This window comes from Dipteris shenzhenensis, chromosome 17, assembly GCF_047967505.1.
Source record: "Dipteris shenzhenensis isolate YYH24624 ecotype China chromosome 17, Dip_SZ_1.0, whole genome shotgun sequence".
Lineage (NCBI taxonomy): Eukaryota > Viridiplantae > Streptophyta > Polypodiopsida > Gleicheniales > Dipteridaceae > Dipteris > Dipteris shenzhenensis.
This window is the reverse complement of record NC_141612.1, coordinates 38,491,828-38,510,234: the sequence shown is the minus strand read 5'-3', so window position 1 is coordinate 38,510,234 and position 18,407 is coordinate 38,491,828. Positions and strand designations below refer to the sequence as shown.

Sequence of the window (18,407 nt, the reverse complement as noted above, 5' to 3'; positions counted from 1 at the left end):
ATTTTTTTGAATATGTTTATGTTTTACTTCTTCTTCTTTTTTTGATTTTTTTTAAAGATGTTAATTTAAATCCATGAAAAACACTTACAATTCCATGTAAATAGCTTTACACAATATGCACATGTTTAAAACATTTTAATAGACAAGAGAGATGCAAGACTCTTTCGATTTCCAAAGAATAACAATAGCTATCATATTTTTATAAGAAATGTTGCTCTCAAGGAGTATTTGTATATGTTATAGCTCTCCCTTGATCATCTCTCCTCACATTAACTACTTTTGCAGCCTAGAACTTCACATTCTCATATTCATCATCCGATGGCCAAACCACAATAAAAATAATCGACTTCTATATCGACTTGTGGCATGAACTCTCACTTTGTCAACCCATAATATGGATGTGGGAGTAGTGATTCAAATTCATTTTCAAAGATTGAAGCTAGGCGCAAATCATTATATTCATTTGACCAAAACAAGTGCATTCTTGCTTGACATCCTCTACTTGCATTTTCTCAAGGTCTTTTATCAATTTGTGTGTCTTGTTAATTACAGTAGTAGAGCATTTCTTGTTGAGCATTCCCTCCAAGAAGGATTCGAGTCAGGATATCTCCGAGCATTTCCTCTTTGTATGTAATAAATGATTTTAACCCTTCTATTTCACACTGAGAATTCTCATTGAATTCTTGCATAGGAGCCCAATGCCCATTTTGGATACATTTCCCTGCTCGAAAAATATATTGTGAAATATATTGCTATTAATTTTTGCTCAACCATGCCACTGGGTTGGACAACAACTAATGTCTGTTCAACCATGCTAGTTCAGGACAATCACATATCTAGCAATTGAGCTGAACCAGCCTACGATTGCCTACGATTGCATGATGTTCCAACCACCGGGCTGGTTTAGGACAATCACATTTAGTCCAAGCCTAGTTTAAGAAATGAAACAAGTAAACTATCCCAAATCTCAATCACAAACAACCACCAAGATGGTTTAGGCACCACTGACTTGCGTTGTATCTAGCATGTGTATGATGTGCTCCTCAAACACCTTGCATCCCATATGCTTTTTACAGATGTCCTTTCTATTTGGAGAAAATCTCGTATTTTCGTGCCAAAATGTCGTCACTGTAGCAATGACTTCTGCACTTAGGCTGTCTCTCCTTTTCTTGTGTTCTATTGAAGCCCACAGACTTCTTGGATCAGGATGATCATGCATTGCTTTTGCTCTATGTTCAACTGCTGGAGCCACGTTGGTCCTTATGATTGACAACATCTTAGACATTGTGCACCCAAGCCGTTTCTCCTTTGTTTCGGGGGACACCAACATAGCTAATGTCACCCTCTTTGCAAAGCTAGTTGATCTAAGCTATGCACCCCTTTCACTTTTTGTAGGCCATTTCTCAGGTTAGAGAGCATCGCCTCTTGGGCGTGCATCTCCATAGGTGTTGGTAGGGTTTTTACTCTATGAACTTTAGGGTGCAGGCTAAAGCTTGTGAAGACTTGAGATTGGTAATCACCTGAATGGCCTGATGTTGCTACCTGGAATGCTCCCACCAATCGTGACACCACAGCTCGTGTTCTTCGCTCCGATGGCAATGATCAAATGCGTGTATCTGCAACTGCTTCTTGCTTCTACTCTGTAAGGAGTCTTTGCACATGCACAAATTATACTTTTCCAACTTCTTCCATTTTAGGGTGAATCTAGATACTAATACCAACACTATCAATGTTTTAAGACCACCATGCACTAGTCCCAATAGTTGGATTCCAAATTTTCAATCGGTTTTGGTTTTCAACAAATAAAAAAAAATTTATGGAGTGTGCCCTCAAATGGGTATGCATCACTTTAGCACAATATTTCTCATTTAGGTGTGTCCTTCGATTAAGGAGAAGCTTGACACGTAGTATACTTTTGAATGATTACTTGGTTGCATGTATGTATAGAACAAAATTTTGATGTTTTTGAATAAATTGCTATATCCTATAGTCTTAAGGATGCATGCTTCACATGCAACATAGCACTTGTAATGCTTTAACGATCTCATTCCAAATCCTTATTCCATAATTTTTTGCTCTCATGTTCAAGATTGGAATGTGTACTACAACTTGAAGACAAAGTTTTCCTATCATGCAAGATACTTACATATAGAATAGTCCCTGAACCTCACCAAAAATGGCTACACCCAAAAGGGGGGAGAAGGGAGAAGAGAGGGGAGAAGGAAGGGAGAAGGAGGAAGGAAGGGGAGAGTGAAGGGGGATGGAGTGGAAAACACAAAGGCACTACAAAGGAAACAAGAGAACACCCAAAGACACTCTTGGAAGAGAAGAGGGAGCTTGTATTCCAAACTTGTGCATACAACAATGAAGACCAAAGTCAACCATTTGGCTTTTTATACAAGTCACCTTTTGAAGGGAGGACCAACCCTTTTCCTTTTTACACTCTCCCTTTCTTTACAATCATAAGGCTCTTGGGCCCGTAGGGTGCAAAGGCATCTTTACTATCCTTTCCATCTCTCCTCTATTGTTCCACTCTTGTGTATTGGAAATAGCACTTGTGTTAACCATATAAGAGCACCAAATAGCGTTTGTGTTAGCCTGGCGCCTCCGAGTCCTAAGCTATTTGAGGCTTAAAACTTGTATACGAGGCTCAAAACCTGGAGTGGCAAGGCTAATCTTGAGCTATTTGTGGCTCAAAACCCATGAGGCCTGGAACCACTTGGGTTATTTGTGGCTCAAACCCTGTGGAGCTTGCACTGTACTTCCTCCATGGCTGCAAATCATGAAGCCTAATCACCTCTAATCACTCACTGATTACCCTGCATTCTCTGCGACTGTACTCTGTGGATGTTAACAAGTGGATGCAACATAAGTGCACACATGATGAAGAGCTATATACAAAAGCATAGACTCAAGTTCAATTAGGTTACAAGATTGAGAGTTGTACTCATAAAGAGACTTGAGATCTTCCTAGATGATATTGCTTAAAATGAACCTCCCTTTTATATGAATGGATACATACTTGCATTTTCTTGCTTTACATGTGGTGGGATAATAGTTCCATGCCATGTAGGAGCATGCCCTTGCTTCATACCTTTAATCATACCTTTGCCTCTATTTATGTTCTCATGGGATGACAAATCTAAACACCTCCCCTTGGTTCCCTGATACATTGTCTATTGCAAAGTGGTTAAATGTGAGTTTACAAAAGAAAAGTCCATCACCTCCTCTTAGTGCATCTTGTTACTTAAGTGGTTAGATTTGGTATGAAAATACCCCTCTTGGATGCTTAGATAGCTGCTCTCAGGTAGTCAGGTTTGATAAATAAAAACCAAGGTCTACTTTTTTGGTGGCCTTTATAAAAAATGGCTAGAAATAGTAAGGTTTAATTTTTTATACATTTTTTCAATGGCATTCTCCTCTTTGCTTGATGATGACTATGCATAGGTGACCTAATGGTGCTTCAATCTATAGTCTTTCTCTTTGACTCCTAGATTCTTTCAAATGGTTACATTTTGTCTTTTTCTTCAATCTACAATCATTTTGATGGTGACTCATCCTTTTGCAATGGTAATGATAAAGAATTCTTGTTCTTCATGGTTATTGTTGTGTGTTGATGTAGATGCCTTCAACTCCCTTTCTTTCTCAGGTAGAGATGGTAGACATGTCTCAAATTTTAGATATGGAATGTTTTTAAGGTTGGTTTCAATGCATTGTATTCTTCATGCATACTCTTAAGGTGAATTGCAAGTGCATCTCCTACTTTTGCATATATGCCTTGTAATTGAGTCATGATACTTTTGATTTTGTTCACAAATTTTGCCAAGGATTCATTAAAGTTCATGTGCAATCCATAGACTTCAATCTTAAGATGAATTTCTTAATTCTTTGCCTTTGCTCCAAACACACTATTCAATCCATCCCATGCATATTGTGCCAAGGATTCATTAAAGTTCATGTGCAATCCATAGAATTCAATCTTAAGATTAATTTGTTAATTCTTTTCCTTTGCTCCAAATATAGTATTCAATTCATACCATGCATCTTTCCCATGTTCTTTGGACTCTATATGATGGATATTTGAACCCAAGTGCACACCAATGAGTGATAATGCTACTTCATATTTTTTCTTCCAAGTTTCACTATGCTGTAGGTATATCTTTTTTAATTGTTTTCCAAAGCTTTTTATGCATTAAGAGATACCTCATTTATGTAGCCTAGATGTGGAACCCTTCCCTAGTAAACTTCTCAATAGCTGGGGTGTGTAAATGCCATTGTAAACACTTTGCCAATTGAAAATTTTTCATTTTTGGTAATGTGTAATTCCACAATGATTTTGACTTAACAAATGTGTAGAGCTTAAGAAAGTTATCATTTTTCCTTTTTGGAGCGCATGCAAATTCTTTTTTGGATTAAAAGTTTTGATCAAGAAGGTCTCAATTCATGATGGCATAGGTTCAAAGGATACATACATAGTGTGTTTAATAGGAGACGATGTGCCACCTGTTAAGATGATGTGGAGTATCCATGTGGAAAAATTGAAACCAATGCATATACAAATCACACCATAGCTAATTAAAATGAACCATGGTCGATCCTAATTTGGCATGTGCCGATATGAAGAAAACCTATCGCTAGAAGAATCATTGTCATGGCTTCCTATAAGTTTTGTTCTATCGATGATGTCATTGTTGAGTGTGATTGTCATCGGGTCTTTCATTTACTATTGTTGGACCCTAGGCTTTTTGGTGTGTGAAGATAACATTGCTTATAGTTTCTTGTCAATTTTGTGTTGAGTTGTTTGCTAAGAGCTTCGTTTTGCATTATTTGCTTGTAGATGTTGGCCGACATTGCTTTGTGCGCTCTTTAGCTGAAGTTGCCTATGTTGTATGTGGCATACTTGAGTGTTACTTGATTTCATTGGTTTGCTTTTGAAGTTTTGTCTTGCTTGATACTTTGTCACGATGCCACAAGTCATTGTACATTTTCCTTCTAGAACCTTATAACCTTTTAGAAATCTCTCAAATAGACCTCACATAAGAATCAATATTTTTTTTTTGCAAAAGGAGACTTCTATTAAGTATTAAAGAAAAACCGTTAGAGCAAGCTCCATACGGGATACATCATGCAATGCACGAAAAGCTCAAGAGCCAAAAAGAAAGGATTGAGGCTGAAAGTGCCATCTCAATCTAGTAGAAACCTCCGAGAAAAAGGGAGAACCCCTCCAAACTCGAAGAAAAATAGTCCTTCTAGAAGAGGCTACCCGTGAAGAACCTTGCATGCTAGCCCATATGGCTATCAAAGTGTGAACCGTGTCAGTCCAAATACCCGTGAACACCTGTAATAATGGGTGTATCTGGGTGCCATCCAAGGCCTTAGTACATCTGGCTCTCCAAATGTGCCAAGAGGAAATGCTAGCCAAAATCTCCCAAGAGGTGTCCACTGAAACATGAGAAGCTCTGAAGGGAGTAAGTGGTACATCCTGTAGAGAGCAGGGCTCTATCATCTGTCGGCGGACCGAGAGTGCCCAAGAAGAAGGCTCACCCTCATAAAACACCTGGGGCCCAGTAAGAGATAACCATGCAACCGAGCCCCAAGTCATGAAGAAAGGGGATGTGTGAAAGATGTTGAGTATTCGAGCAACGCCTTTCCAAACAGTCCTCACCTGACTGCAGTCCCAAAGGCAATGTCGCACTGACTCCTCTGTAGAGTGACATCGAGGACAAGTGGGATCAGCCCCAAAACGTGATCTCCACAAGTTCACTGCAATCCCTCCATGAATAGAAAGCCAAAAGAAAAGAGTGATCTTTCTATTTCTGAGGGATTTCCAAAGCCTCCTCCAGAAATTTCTACGCAAGTCTGCGGTGATGAAGAAGCTTTCCCAATGGGGGGCTCTGGAGGGAATCCAACCCCTACTGTTTAGCTGAAACCTCCTGACATTACCAACCGTGAAACGAAAGAAGGGAATCCCCCTCTCTCGGTGCCCATGATCTATCCATTCCCACTCTCCTGGGTCCCACTGCAAGCACATGATAGGTGCACCTCCATATAACCACAACGTCCAGGATCCCAAGGCCAAGAGCAGAGGGTCGGGGTCTAAGTACCATTGCAGGTCCGCTCCAAGGTCCACAAAACCAGCAATCCTGACACGCTGAAAGGCAACCTCAAGAAGAATGCCATCCTTGGATGTAGAAAGTAAACCTCCATCCCCAACATCAAATACCAGTGCGTCTTCCCCGAGACCTCAGAGAGCGATCACCTGTAAAGGAACTGATGTCCGCGAAAAAGCTCCCATCCAAGTGGTGGAAGTAATGGGCAGCTCAACTGTCCATTCCACCGGGATGGCTGCATCTATCTGCTGAATCCTGCGTGCTACCCCTCTGAGGTGACTCACGGACTGCAGTCTCCACAGGTAGCCTGATAAAAGATTTCCAAGTGCCTACTGTGTAGGCGGGGCCTCTCTCCCATTTAGACCACTGCATGTAATGGGAAGTGCCCAGTGGTCTGGCATGCTCGTCAAGAATACTATCATTCCAAATGATCGGCTGCCTATCAATCTCTTCGACGGTAGAAGGTGGAATCCTTCGAAGAGTGTTCCTGAAGCTCCCCCAAGCTTTCAGGATGGCAGTCATGAGAGGAGAGGCAGGAGATCTGAGAGGGGCTGAAGTGAAAATCCAGCGAGGGCTGTCCACCCAATCATCTCCCAAGGTTGGTGTGCAAGCCTGAATGCGTCCAAAAAAGAAATCCTTCCAAGGTTCCTGCCCAGGCATGAGTCCCCTCACCACCACCTTACAAAGCAAAGCCCTGCACTGCAAGTCCGGGTCAATGACATTAAGGCCCCCTTCACATGTAGGGAGAATAATGGTCTCCCAGGCCACCCTTGCTGCAACATCTGTTGTGCCATCAAGTCCACTCCATAAAAAATTCCTGACTGGTCTGATGAGCTGAGTGATGCAATCCCTAGACCGGCACCAGCAAGAACACACGAACCAGGAGGTGGCCAAGAGAACCTGATTCACTACCACAACTCTAGATGCAAGGTCGAGCTTGGTAGAGGTCCAGAATAGGAGCTTTTTCCTTATACTTTCTAGTACTGGGGCAAACTGCTGTGCTGGAGAGATGTCCAATCCTACCTGGCATCCCAAATACCTGATAGGAACACCCCTCTGAATCCATGAAAAACCAATGTCAACACCCCAGCCTGGAGTGTCCTCATCACTGATCCAAAAGCCAAAGGATTTATGCCAGTTAATGTGTGCCCCTGCAGCTGAGCAAAAAATATCCAAGGCTGTCCAGAAAGAATCAAGTGACTGCAAGGAGGCCTGAATAAAAATAGCAATGTCATCAGCCAACTCACAGTCAAAAAGCTCCTGCTCCTGTCTCAAGGGCAGTCTCAGCCCAAAAAGCTCAGCCTGAGATCTAAGGAAGATACTCATAGCTTCTGCCACAAAAAGAAAGAGGAAGGGGGCTAAAGGGCATCCCTGACGAACTGATCTGGAAATCTGAAACCTGTCACCCCTTACCCCTCCAATCAAAACCTGGCTGTGGGCTGATCTGTAAAGGGAGGCCACACCTCTGATCCAAGCATCTGAAAATCCAAACCGTAGAAGAGTGCCCTCAAGGAAACCCCAATCTACTCTGTCATAGGCTTTCTCGAAGTCCAAGAGTAAAACTGCTAGCCTCTACCCACTCTGCATAGCCCACTCTGTGGCTTCCCAAAAGGAAAAGATATTATCAAAAATGCTCCTGCCATGCACAAAGCCTGTCTGAGTATCATGGATCAGGTCTGGAAGAAGGGGCTGTAGTCGGATGCTGATCACCTTGGCAAGGATTTTGTAAAGAGTGCCCAAAAGAGTGATGGGTCTCCAATGGGATACAAAATTCCTGTTGCCACCTTTCGGGATAAGGTGAATGAGTCCCTCGGTCAATGAGTCGGGCATCTCACCCGAGTCCCAAATGCCCTGCAGGGCTGAAGTAATATGATCACCTATCATATCCCAAAAGGCTATAAAAAAAGAAGGAGTAAGACCATCAGAACCAGGGCATTTGCCCTTATGAAGGGCAGAAAGAGCAGCCTTGAATTCTGTGTTGGTAAAGCGTGCATCAAGTGAGCATAACATCTGTGGGGTGACCAACACAGGTAAACTCTGCCAAACCTCACCTCTAGCCGCCTCTCTGGCCTGTGAGTTCGGATCTGCGGAAAGAAGGGAGGTATAAAAATCTGTCGCTAAATGCATGACGGTTTCCGGATGGGACTGCAAAACGCCATCAGAGTCAATAAGCTGCCTGACACTCTCTCTACTATGTCTGGGGCCAAGTGTAGAGAAAAAATGTTTATTGACTCTCCCTCCCATTTGTATCCAAAAGGACTCCCGTGCATGGAAGGCATACTCTGCTCTCTGATCAAGCAAGGTCTACAAGTGAGCCCTTGCGGCAGCAAGGCGCTCCTGTATCCAAGCATCTGATGGTCGTTTCTGCTCGGCGGATACCGATCTCTCGCCTGAGCACCTCACCTCGTCGAGCATTAGCAACTGAGTGATAGAAGTCGCTGATACTGTCAAGTGCTGTGGCCACATGTGAAGGACCGGCCACCCCCCTGCATATGAGAAACCCAGATCTCCAACACCGCCTCTGTGAGAGTCTCATCCGTGTATAAGGCGTCTGGGATCCTGATACTGTGAGATCGTCCTCTCAGATGAGGCTCTGAAATAGACAAAATTACCGGAAAATGGTCTGAAGTGGAAACACCGGGTGCAATGCAAACTGTCCCCCCTCTATCAAGAGCCCAGTCACCCACATAGAATCTGTCAATCCGAGCATGGATAGGCATCTGCACCCTATGGTTCGACCATGAAAACAAAAGTGACTGAGACTGAACAAGAAATGCATCATCTGACCAAGCATCTCTGCCACTAAACCTGAACAAGAAGGCATCCCAGGCTGCTCTCTCAAGGGAGTGGATACCACCTTCTCTGCCCCCTTTCTTATCAGAAGGTGCCTCAACCATGTTGAAGTCACCTCCAATAATCCATGAATCCGCAATGTCAGCCCACGAGAGCAACTCTTTCTAAAACAAAACACGGTCCCCTCTGTTGTTTGGAGCATAAAGGTTGAGGAAACCAACCTTACATCCGTCAATCAGAAGTAAAACCCACTGGGCCCTGGAGGGGGTTATGGTACCGTGTCCAATGACCAGAGGGAGAATAGAGTCTGAAACTGAAATGCATGTACCTCCTCTGGTTCCCAAGGCAGGAAGCCAAAAAGTCCGGCCTGAAAGCAACTTACCTGACTTGGAGCAATCTCTAAAATCCAATTTGTGTTCTTGAAGAAAAAGAATGTCTAGGGAACCACCTGAAACACCTGGATGGAGCTGATTCCTAATCAGCTGTCTGCGACGGCGATGAGGGATGCCGCCCAATCCCTGTATATTCCAACTGGCTATCCTCATCGGCGGGAGGAAGTGGGTTGGAATATCTTATCCGACCTGGTGGCGGAAACAGAAGCCTCTACCGGAGCAGACCTCCTGCCATACACATGAGGTCCGAGGGGAGGAAAGTCCACAGGTGAGAGAGAGAAGGATCTCTCAACAGGGATGCCGATAACTGGCTCTCCAAAAGTAGAGGGTACAAAATCATCATCTGGGAGGCTAGAGAGGTCCTCCAAAGCGGAAAAAGAGTTCCGCTGAGCCAGTCCTAGGGAGGGGGTACGAAGGATTCCTACCGAAGCAGGAAGAGAATGTAAAACCCCCTTCCCTCTGTCGAAAGAGGGAGGCACCTGTACTGGATCCTGATCAACAAGTGGTGCAGACGAGGTGCCAACTACCTGCGCTACTGAGGAAGGTACAGCCTAAACCAAGGGTGGAGTCGAACAAGGCTCCTGAACAGTAGTCTCCTCCTGAGGCTCCAAGGGGGTAGCCTCCGAAGAAGTGGAGGAGTGAACTAGAGTAGAGGGCCTAGCCGCGACCGGAACCCACCGTGGGCCAGAGGTGGGGTGGGGTGCTGAAGGGACTCGAGTAGCCCTAGGAGAGGGGGGAGCCCGTGTCTGAGGCCGTGTCTGTGGAGCGGTCGGTCCTGCTCCAGCTCTCTGTCGTAAGCGAGTACGAGCTGGTTGCTTTGTGGGCCTCTTTTTCTTCTTTGGGCAATCCTTGGCAAAGTGCCCCGAGGATCTGAAAATCCTGCACTGGTCTTGCCGACCTGCAACCTCAAATCTCTGGCGGAAGAAAGACCCATCGGGTCGCTGTAGCATGATATGATCATCTGAAATACTGGGGTCCTGGACAATGACCCTAACCCTGGGTACCCCGTCCATCCTGACCACCTCAGCAGCCAAAGAGGGCTCGCCAGGGAGAGGGGGGATCTCTGCCACCACACCAAACCTCTCGCCAATAACTGAAAGAAGCCGGTGATAGACTAAGGGAAGACCAGGGAACCTGATGAAAATAGAAACTCCCTACTTGTCCTCTTCAACTGGGTCAAATCCCAGTTGAAAAGGAAACAAAAAGATCCTCCTGTAGCCTAGAAGTAGAAACCCGGCCTGTAGCAGGTCTCTCATGACGTCCGGGGAATCTAGGCACACCTGAAAGAAACCCCGTCCCAACAAACGAACATCCTTGAGGTGGGGGGCGAGGTCCTGAGGAAGCGCTGAGAGCATCCAATCTCTAGCTTGTGACCTAGAGGGGTGTGAGCCATGAATGCGTGCGAAGAAAGTCGTGGAACACTCATGTTCGAAATCCTTTTGCAACTGCTGTAGCTCGTCTTTTGAAAAAATTACCGTTCTCGCGGCCGGTGTGAGCAGAGACGGATTGACTGAATGGGAACCCATTCGTCAATCGAGGTGTGTTGGCCGATTCAAACACAAAAATAAAAACTCCGTCCGCTTTCCTGAACCCCAGGAGACCCCTATAAGAAAATAGGGGTAATCCAGATGAAGGAGAGGGTGAAGGAGAAGGGAGAGAGACGAAGAAATGAAGTGGAGGAGAAGGGAAGGGGAAGGAGAAAGGAGGAGAAGCAGCAGCAGGCTGCAGCGGGGGGAAAGCAGCAGCAGGAGCGGGGGGGGAGCAGCAGGCTGCAGCGGGGGGAAAGCAGCAGCAGGAGCGGGGGGGGAGCAGCAGGCTGCAGCGGGGGGGAGCAGCAGCACGTGCGGGGGGGGAGCAACAGGCTGCTGCGCAGGGGGAGCAGCAGCAGGCGCGGGGGGGGAGCAGCAGGTTGCTGCGCAGGGGGAGCAGCAGCAGGCACGGGGGGGGGAGGCTGCAGCGTGGGGGAAGGGGCAGTGCAGGGGAGAGGGCAGGTAGGAAGGGGCAGCGTGGAAGGAGGGGAGGGTGTAGCGAGGAGAAGCAGCAGGGAAGGGGCAGCGAGGAAGGAGGGGAGGGGGTAGCGAGGAGAAGCAGCAGGGAGCGGGGAGAGAGGCAGCAGGGAGCGGGGAGAGGAGCAGCAGCAGGGAGGAGGAGCAGCAGGAGGGAAGGGAGGGGGCAGCGAGGAGGGGAGCAGGAGGAGCAGCAAGGAGCGGGTGAGCAGCAGAGAGCGGGGAGAGCAGCAACAGCAGCAGCGAGGAGGGGGGCAGGAGGAGCGGGGAGCAGCAGCAAAGCAAAAGTCTTTTGAGAGAATCAATATTTAAGAAGCAACTCTCTCTAATCACTCTCATAATTACAAAAAGTATAGTTTTTTTAAACAAATGACTCTTAGCTATATCTAAAACTAATCTAGGAGAGCTATATTAAAGCTCTGATACCATGAGAAAACAAGAGCACCTAAGGTATGCCTACAACTAATCAAAGGTGGATGCATCCTAAGTGCACATATGATGAACAACTAAACTACAGAGCAATATATTCAAGTTCAATTGGGTTACAAGATTGCGACTTTTAAATTGAGACTTGTACTTATAGACTTGAGAGCTTGCTTGATGATATTGCTTGGAATGAACCTCCCGTTTATAGGAGTGGATATATACTTGCATTGCTTTCCCACATGTGGGATAGCACCACCATGGCATGTGGCAACATCCCTTGCTTCATACATTTTCTCATGGGAGTTAGATTCGTGGTTACCTTGTATGGTGTCCACAAAGTAGCATGCAACTTGGTGTCTCAATCTTGGCAATGAGTTTTCACCATCCTGATGAGGAGAGTCTTAAGTGCCTTGTTAGTTGACTCAGCTTAGCTATTACACTAAGGATAATAAGTGGTTTCCACTCGGTGCATAACTATGAACTCGGTTGTCAAAATTCATGAAATATGTGCCTTGCTCATTAGCAAATGCAATTGGACAACCATAACTGCAAATGATGAATTCATAGATGAGGTTACAAATATGTGTCTTTCTCATTGAAAAAATCAATAAGTGGTTTCCATTGGATGCATAACCATGAACTCGATTGTCAAAATTCATGAAATATGTGCCTTGTTCATTGACAAATTCAATCGGACAACCATAACTGCAATGATGAATTCATAGAGCTAAGGTTGCAAATATGTGCCTTTCTCATTGACAAATTCAATTGGACAACCATAAATGCAAATGATGAATTCATAGATGAAGTTGCACTCAGGTGGCATCATAAGCCTACTATCATAGTAGATTGTTGTGCCAAGATAATCCCAATGGCATACTTAGAGACCATGCACATGGAATATCACATCCCACCTAGGCTTCCTCAGAATAGGTGTCTCGTGTTGCTCCCTTCCTAAGGACATGGAAGGCTACGAACAATCCTTCAGTCCATTGAAACCTCATATCTTCTTTGGTAAGTTCATATAGAGGAGCTCAATTTCCTTTCCAATTTTCATAGAAAAGAGGCAAATCTTGACGAAGCTTTTAAAATTTTATATGTAAGCTTCTAATCCTAGCATTTAAAAGAATTTCATTTATATTCTCTCGACTTATTTGATTGCATTTTAGACATGGGTCTCAATTTTACATGCCCACATCGCAATCAATCCTTGCCAGACAATTTGCCAAATCTTGAGTTGATGTGACTAGTATGCTAGATTTGGCTTGAGTGAAATACCAGATTGTCTACATCTTTGTAATACCTTTTCCAAGTAGCAAAGATGATCTTTATATATATATGTATATATATGGAGAGAGAAACAGAGAGAGAGAGAGAGATGGTTTAAACTATGCTAGCCTTGTACTCCTTGAAATGACCTACAATTGCTTCTTAGAACAATCCCACTGATTTGGATACGACTTTTTTTCAGCACTAATGGCAATGCTTGTAGTCAGCTGTCTAATGCCATTTTCACATATCATTTTGATAGTGTTTCTCTCTTTGTAAGCATTTTCATTTTCTATTGCAATGTATTTCTTGTACACTGGTTTGGTTTTTTAGCATTCCTATGTATGCAACTTGTGTTTGCTTGTCTCTTCCACGCTATGATAATCTACATGGCAACCAATCCACTAGATTATCTAAAGGATTGAAATCTTGAATAAAAAGAACCAAATGTAAACAATGAGGAATAATATGCAAACTCACCAAAAAGATAAGATGAAGCAGCAAAATGACAATATGTTCCAAAGAGAGTGTGTGGGTAGAAGCAACATGGATAGCATAAGAGAAGAAAAATTAAGGCCAAACAAATAGTACCAGAAATCGACCATGAAGAGAAGACAAGATTGCATCCAAAACAATGGTACGAATTGAAGAAGGGAGTTCATTACAAAAATGTTACTTGTATAGGATTACCTTAGCATGAGGGATTAAAAGTTTTGAACAATCCTCATGAGGCCCCAAATTTTTACCGAAAAGATAAGAGACTAGACGATTGAATGGGAAAGATTGATTTTTTAAGGTGGAGCACATTTTGGCCTTACACATGATTGATTTAGATTTTGCAATATCCCTAGTCTGACAAAGACACGCAAAAAGCCAGAGAAATTTCCAAATCCATGAGGGTAAGGTAGCAAGTTTGATATCCCTAGTCTGACACAAGACATGCAAAAAGGCGGAGAAATTTCCAAATCCATGAGGGTAAGCTAGCAAGTGTGATGTCACGCATTAACACATTGCCTTCCTTGTAACATGTAGATGCGTTTTATTTCAAGGAACTACATGGAAAAAAAAGAATAATTATGATAAAGAATCCAAGTAATAGTACAATGACATTGCACAAGCTTTAAAGTCACATCATGAGGAAAAAGTCCTAAAGACCTAGTTGATTATCCAATCCAAAACATGTTGAATATTTTAACAAAATGGGTCAGCATTTTTGTAAAACGAGATCAATTTAAAACGGTGAGTAAAGGATAAGTTGCTCAATGCCACATCATTTATGAGTTTTGATTTTTCTAAAGTCTAGAAATATGTGTACATAAACTTTTTTCTAAAGGGGACCACTTTTACTGAACCCTTACCCTAATACTAACCCTACCCTAGGAAGCTCATTTGTGAATATAGGGAAGAGTGTGTGTGGCATATACTTCCATCAAGTAGTGGTGTAGTCCTTGCCCTCTCACATTTGGGATATCATGTGTCCTAGCTCTAGCTTCTCTTGCCTTACAGGTAGTTAATAAGAGAAGATCTAGGGGAGCATGTGACAAGTTGTGTAGGTGGTGCGTCTATAGAGACTACGGAATTGGAAGCCTTTGAATATAGTATGCTTCCAATTGTACACAAATCCTGACAAAAACTTTTATGAAGGCTTACAACAAAAAGGGGCAATAATGTGACCAATGGAGCATGAGGAGATTTTTGATTGATGTGACGTTTAATGCAAACTCTAGCAAGTTGAGCTTAAGAAGGTATGAATTTATAAAAGATTCAACGAGTTCTTAAGGAAACGTGAGGCGACTTGAATGCATTGATCGTGCAAGTTGTTCTAAGATACATGTAAAAGAGCCATGAAGGTCAAACGGTAAAACATACATAAATTGGTGATGAAAAGCACATATTGAGAGTGACATAGGTGGCGTAGAGCAAAAATTATGGCTAAGGAGATAGAAGGATTAAAGTTACACATCATACTTTGTCACCTTTGGTATTTAATAATCCAAATCTTGATGCTAACACATTATTGAGCGTAGTGTTAGTTTAATTCACAAATATTTTTGCTTGTAGATGCAAGGGTCGTAGAGAAGAACTTATTTTACAACAATAAAAAGCATCAAAAATTTGCATTTCTATTTTCATAGAAAGACATAATGATCAAGTTAGACACAAATCTAGGAGTACCCTTCAAAGAACAAGATGAGGAATGAAATGGAGTTTCTTAAAAAAGGCATTCAACAGAGAGGCATTGAAAGGGAGTGGTACTTTTCCCTTCAACGAGCAAGTTAGGGAAGGGAGGGGAGAGAGAGAGAGAGAAGTCTTCCTAAAGGCACCTGGATCCTTAGCTGGCAAAAGCAAAAGAGACTAAGGATTAAGCATAACAAGGCCCAAGTGAGTTGGAAGCCACATGCATGTGTGCTTTCAATTGGACATGTTTAAAGAGATAAGGAAGAGACAAAAGGCAAACCACATAGGGAAGTGTGTGCTCCCCATGGGATGTTGATGCAAATGGTTTTTCCTATGAAACCAAATGACATCCTCCTATTCAGTGGAGGTTTGCCGACATTTTTCTATGGGCAAGGGAAGAGGAGGGACTCTGGGGAGGAGAGTTCATTTGGGGGTTGTGGGACGGTTGTGAATCGCCCCTTATTTTTTAGTGTCCCTTGAAGTGAGGGGAAAGAAGAATCTTGGGAGTGTTGGTTGGTGTCTTGGCCCGTTACCCCCAAGTTTGGGGGTGGAACAACGGGGCCGCCCAAGTACAAGAAAGGGGCCAGATACAACGGTTTTTTGGAGGAAAACTGGGAAGGGGGGTAACCCAACGGTGAGGGGTGTAATAAAGGGATTGGATTGAATTATGCAAAGGAGTGACACGTAGGCGAGGAAAGATGCTCGGGATGCTGAGTCAGCACTCATCCCTATCCAAAGGAACTCAGCGGGGCCTCCGAAAAATCTGATTTGGAACTGTCTCTTTCCTTTCACCTTCAAAAACAGAACAGAGCCATAGCTCGTCATCTTCTTCTTCTTCATCGCAATCGCCATCGCCATAGCTCTCTGCTTATATCATAGCTCTGCTCCCTCCCTCCTCCCTTGCCATGCCTGACTCCGACCTCATCCCCTCCCTTCCCCTCGACCTCGCCCTCCTTTGCCTCCTTCGTACCCCCCTCCGTCTTCACTCCCTCCTCCAACAGGTCTGCCGTTCCTGGCATTCCCTCTTCTCTTCTCCCCTTTTTTACCACTCCCGCTCCCTCTTCGGTTTCGCTGACCCTTGCGCCTGCTTCATCCAAGCCCTCCCCCACTCCCTCCCCCTCGGCCCCGGCAAGTCGCCCGTCTATGGCCTCAGCGTCTACGATGCTAAGCTTGCCGCTTGGGATCGCCTCCCCCCCATTCCTGACTTCCCCGATGGGCTTCCCCTGTTCTGCCAGTGCGTCTCCGTCGGTGGGTGCGTAATTCTGCTTGGCGGATGGAATCCGGTTTCGTGGGCGGTTCTGAAATCCGTTTACGTTTTCAGTTTTTCGACCGGGCAATGGAGGAGAGGTGCGGATATGCTGTCTGTGCGCTCTTTCTTTGCTTGCGGAAGCCACGGCGGGCGTATCGTTGTGGCGGGAGGTCACGACGACAGCAAGAACGCGCTGCGCAGCGCGGAAATTTACGATCTCGATCGCGATGTCTGGGAGCATCTTCCGGACATGAGCCAGGAACGTGACGAGTGTAAGGGAGCAGTCGTGGACGGCAAATTCCTCGCGATCAGCGGCTTCTCCACGGAATCCCAGGGCGTCTTCGGTCGGAGCGCAGAGCGCTTCGATTTCTTGACGCACGAGTGGGAGACAATCGAAAACATGTGGCCGCCGTCGCGGCCGCCACCGAGCTCGATCGTATCAGTGCGGGGGCAGCTCTACGCACTGCAAGAGGCGAAGCTGGTGCGCTACAAATGGAAAGAGGCGGTGTGGGAAGCGATTGCGACGCTGCCGGAGGAGGTGAGGGGGGCGTCGTGCGCGACAGTGCTGGGGGAAGGAATTCTGGTGTCGGGATTGAGCGGTCGGGCGGGGCCGTATGCGACGTTTCTGTTCAAGGATTCAGCGTCGGCGCCAGCTTCACCATCGCCGGAGTCTTCTCCGTCATCTGCGGCATCGAGTCTGTGGCAGAAAATTGAGGCAGGCGACGATTTCTGTGGGTTAGTTCAAGCGGCCTGCACGGTGCAAGTGTGACGGAACCAATGGACGGAACTTTTCAATGGATTTCAATGGACGGAACTTTTCCTATGTGACGAACTTGTATTCCGGAGTCCGTGCATCAGCAAGAACATTCGTCCGTCAGCCGCATGTTTATTTATTATTATTCGCGTAACTTATTCCCGCCTTGTCAACGAACGAATTAATTTAAAAACTGTCACCTTATCCATGTACCGACTGTAAAGTAGCTTTTTTCCTTGGCATTTTCCGAATAATTCGTTTGTCGGTTTAGTCACTATATTTTTAGCACTGCCTTCCAGGCAGAGCTATAGTTGCACTTTTGTCCCACACACTTTTTTGCCAAGTGGCCCCTTTCCATTTTATTTTAATCTCTCGCATACACACAGAGTTTGCAAATCATTGAGACTTTCCTATGCACGGGCTTCCATCAGAGGTGTTGCAAATTAATCATCCAATCATCTTGACAATTGTTTTATTTTGACAAGAACTAATTTGAAGGCAGTGCTAACGAGTACTTGTACTCACTTGTTCATTATCTTTACCCCACGATATCTACGTACATTTCCCCCAACCAGTATGTATGCCCAATGTCCATCCTTCATATTCTCTAAGTGCATGTGCTTTCATCAATAACGTGTACTCTCTCCTCTGGCTCTCTCATAAAGTTTCCCAATTAACTTGAGCAAGGGGAGATTCTTCACATTGTTTTAGTGCACACAAGTGAATGGTCAGACCAGTAGATGTAGTTTGTGCTTGCATGTTGATTATTTTCTTTTGGATTTGTCCATATATGGTCAATTGATGATCCGTGGATTGTTGTATTTGATTGTATGAGCAGTTGGATGTTGTATTGGAGCATGAGTAGCTGTAGCATTAAGTTTGAAGATTTGTTTCTTTGTAAGTCGATATTAAAATCTGTAGTGATGTATGTGATGCTGTCGTGTGGAGTGTTTGCGATTAGTTGTCGCAAGCCTTCCAATAGTGTTATAGTTTTTGTTGTGGGGTGTTTGTAAACGCTGATTACAACGATTTTTATGGACGTGATGCTCTTGAATATTGCTAGCAAGCATTGAGCTCCTTTGTGCTCGTAGTAAGTTTGTTTAAGAAGTGCAAGTTCTTGCTTGCAATATGTTGCAATACCTTCACCATCTTCTTTACCACCTTTTGAAACCTTTTCATGATATGTGACTCAGTATGTTTTGCATGTCTTTCTTGCAAACAAAGAATCGT

The 18,407-nt window shown here is 44.5% G+C and overlaps 1 protein-coding gene across 1 annotated transcript; it reads left to right on the top strand.

The window, feature by feature from the left end:
- The first annotated feature begins 16,008 nt into the window (after positions 1-16,008).
- LOC147892087 (F-box/kelch-repeat protein At1g80440-like) lies at positions 16,009-17,509 on the top strand. The gene has a single exon (XM_087389035.1). The coding sequence runs from the start codon at positions 16,080-16,082 to the stop codon at positions 17,190-17,192; it is 1,113 nt and encodes a 370-aa protein (XP_087245161.1). The 5' UTR covers positions 16,009-16,079; the 3' UTR covers positions 17,193-17,509.
- Positions 17,510-18,407: the final 898 nt, after the last annotated feature.

What these genes read in the sequence shown, in the direction of transcription:
- LOC147892087 (XM_087389035.1), top strand. Translation starts at nt 16,080, where the DNA reads ATGCCTGACTCCGACCTCATCCCCTCCCTTCCCCTCGACCTCGCCCTC.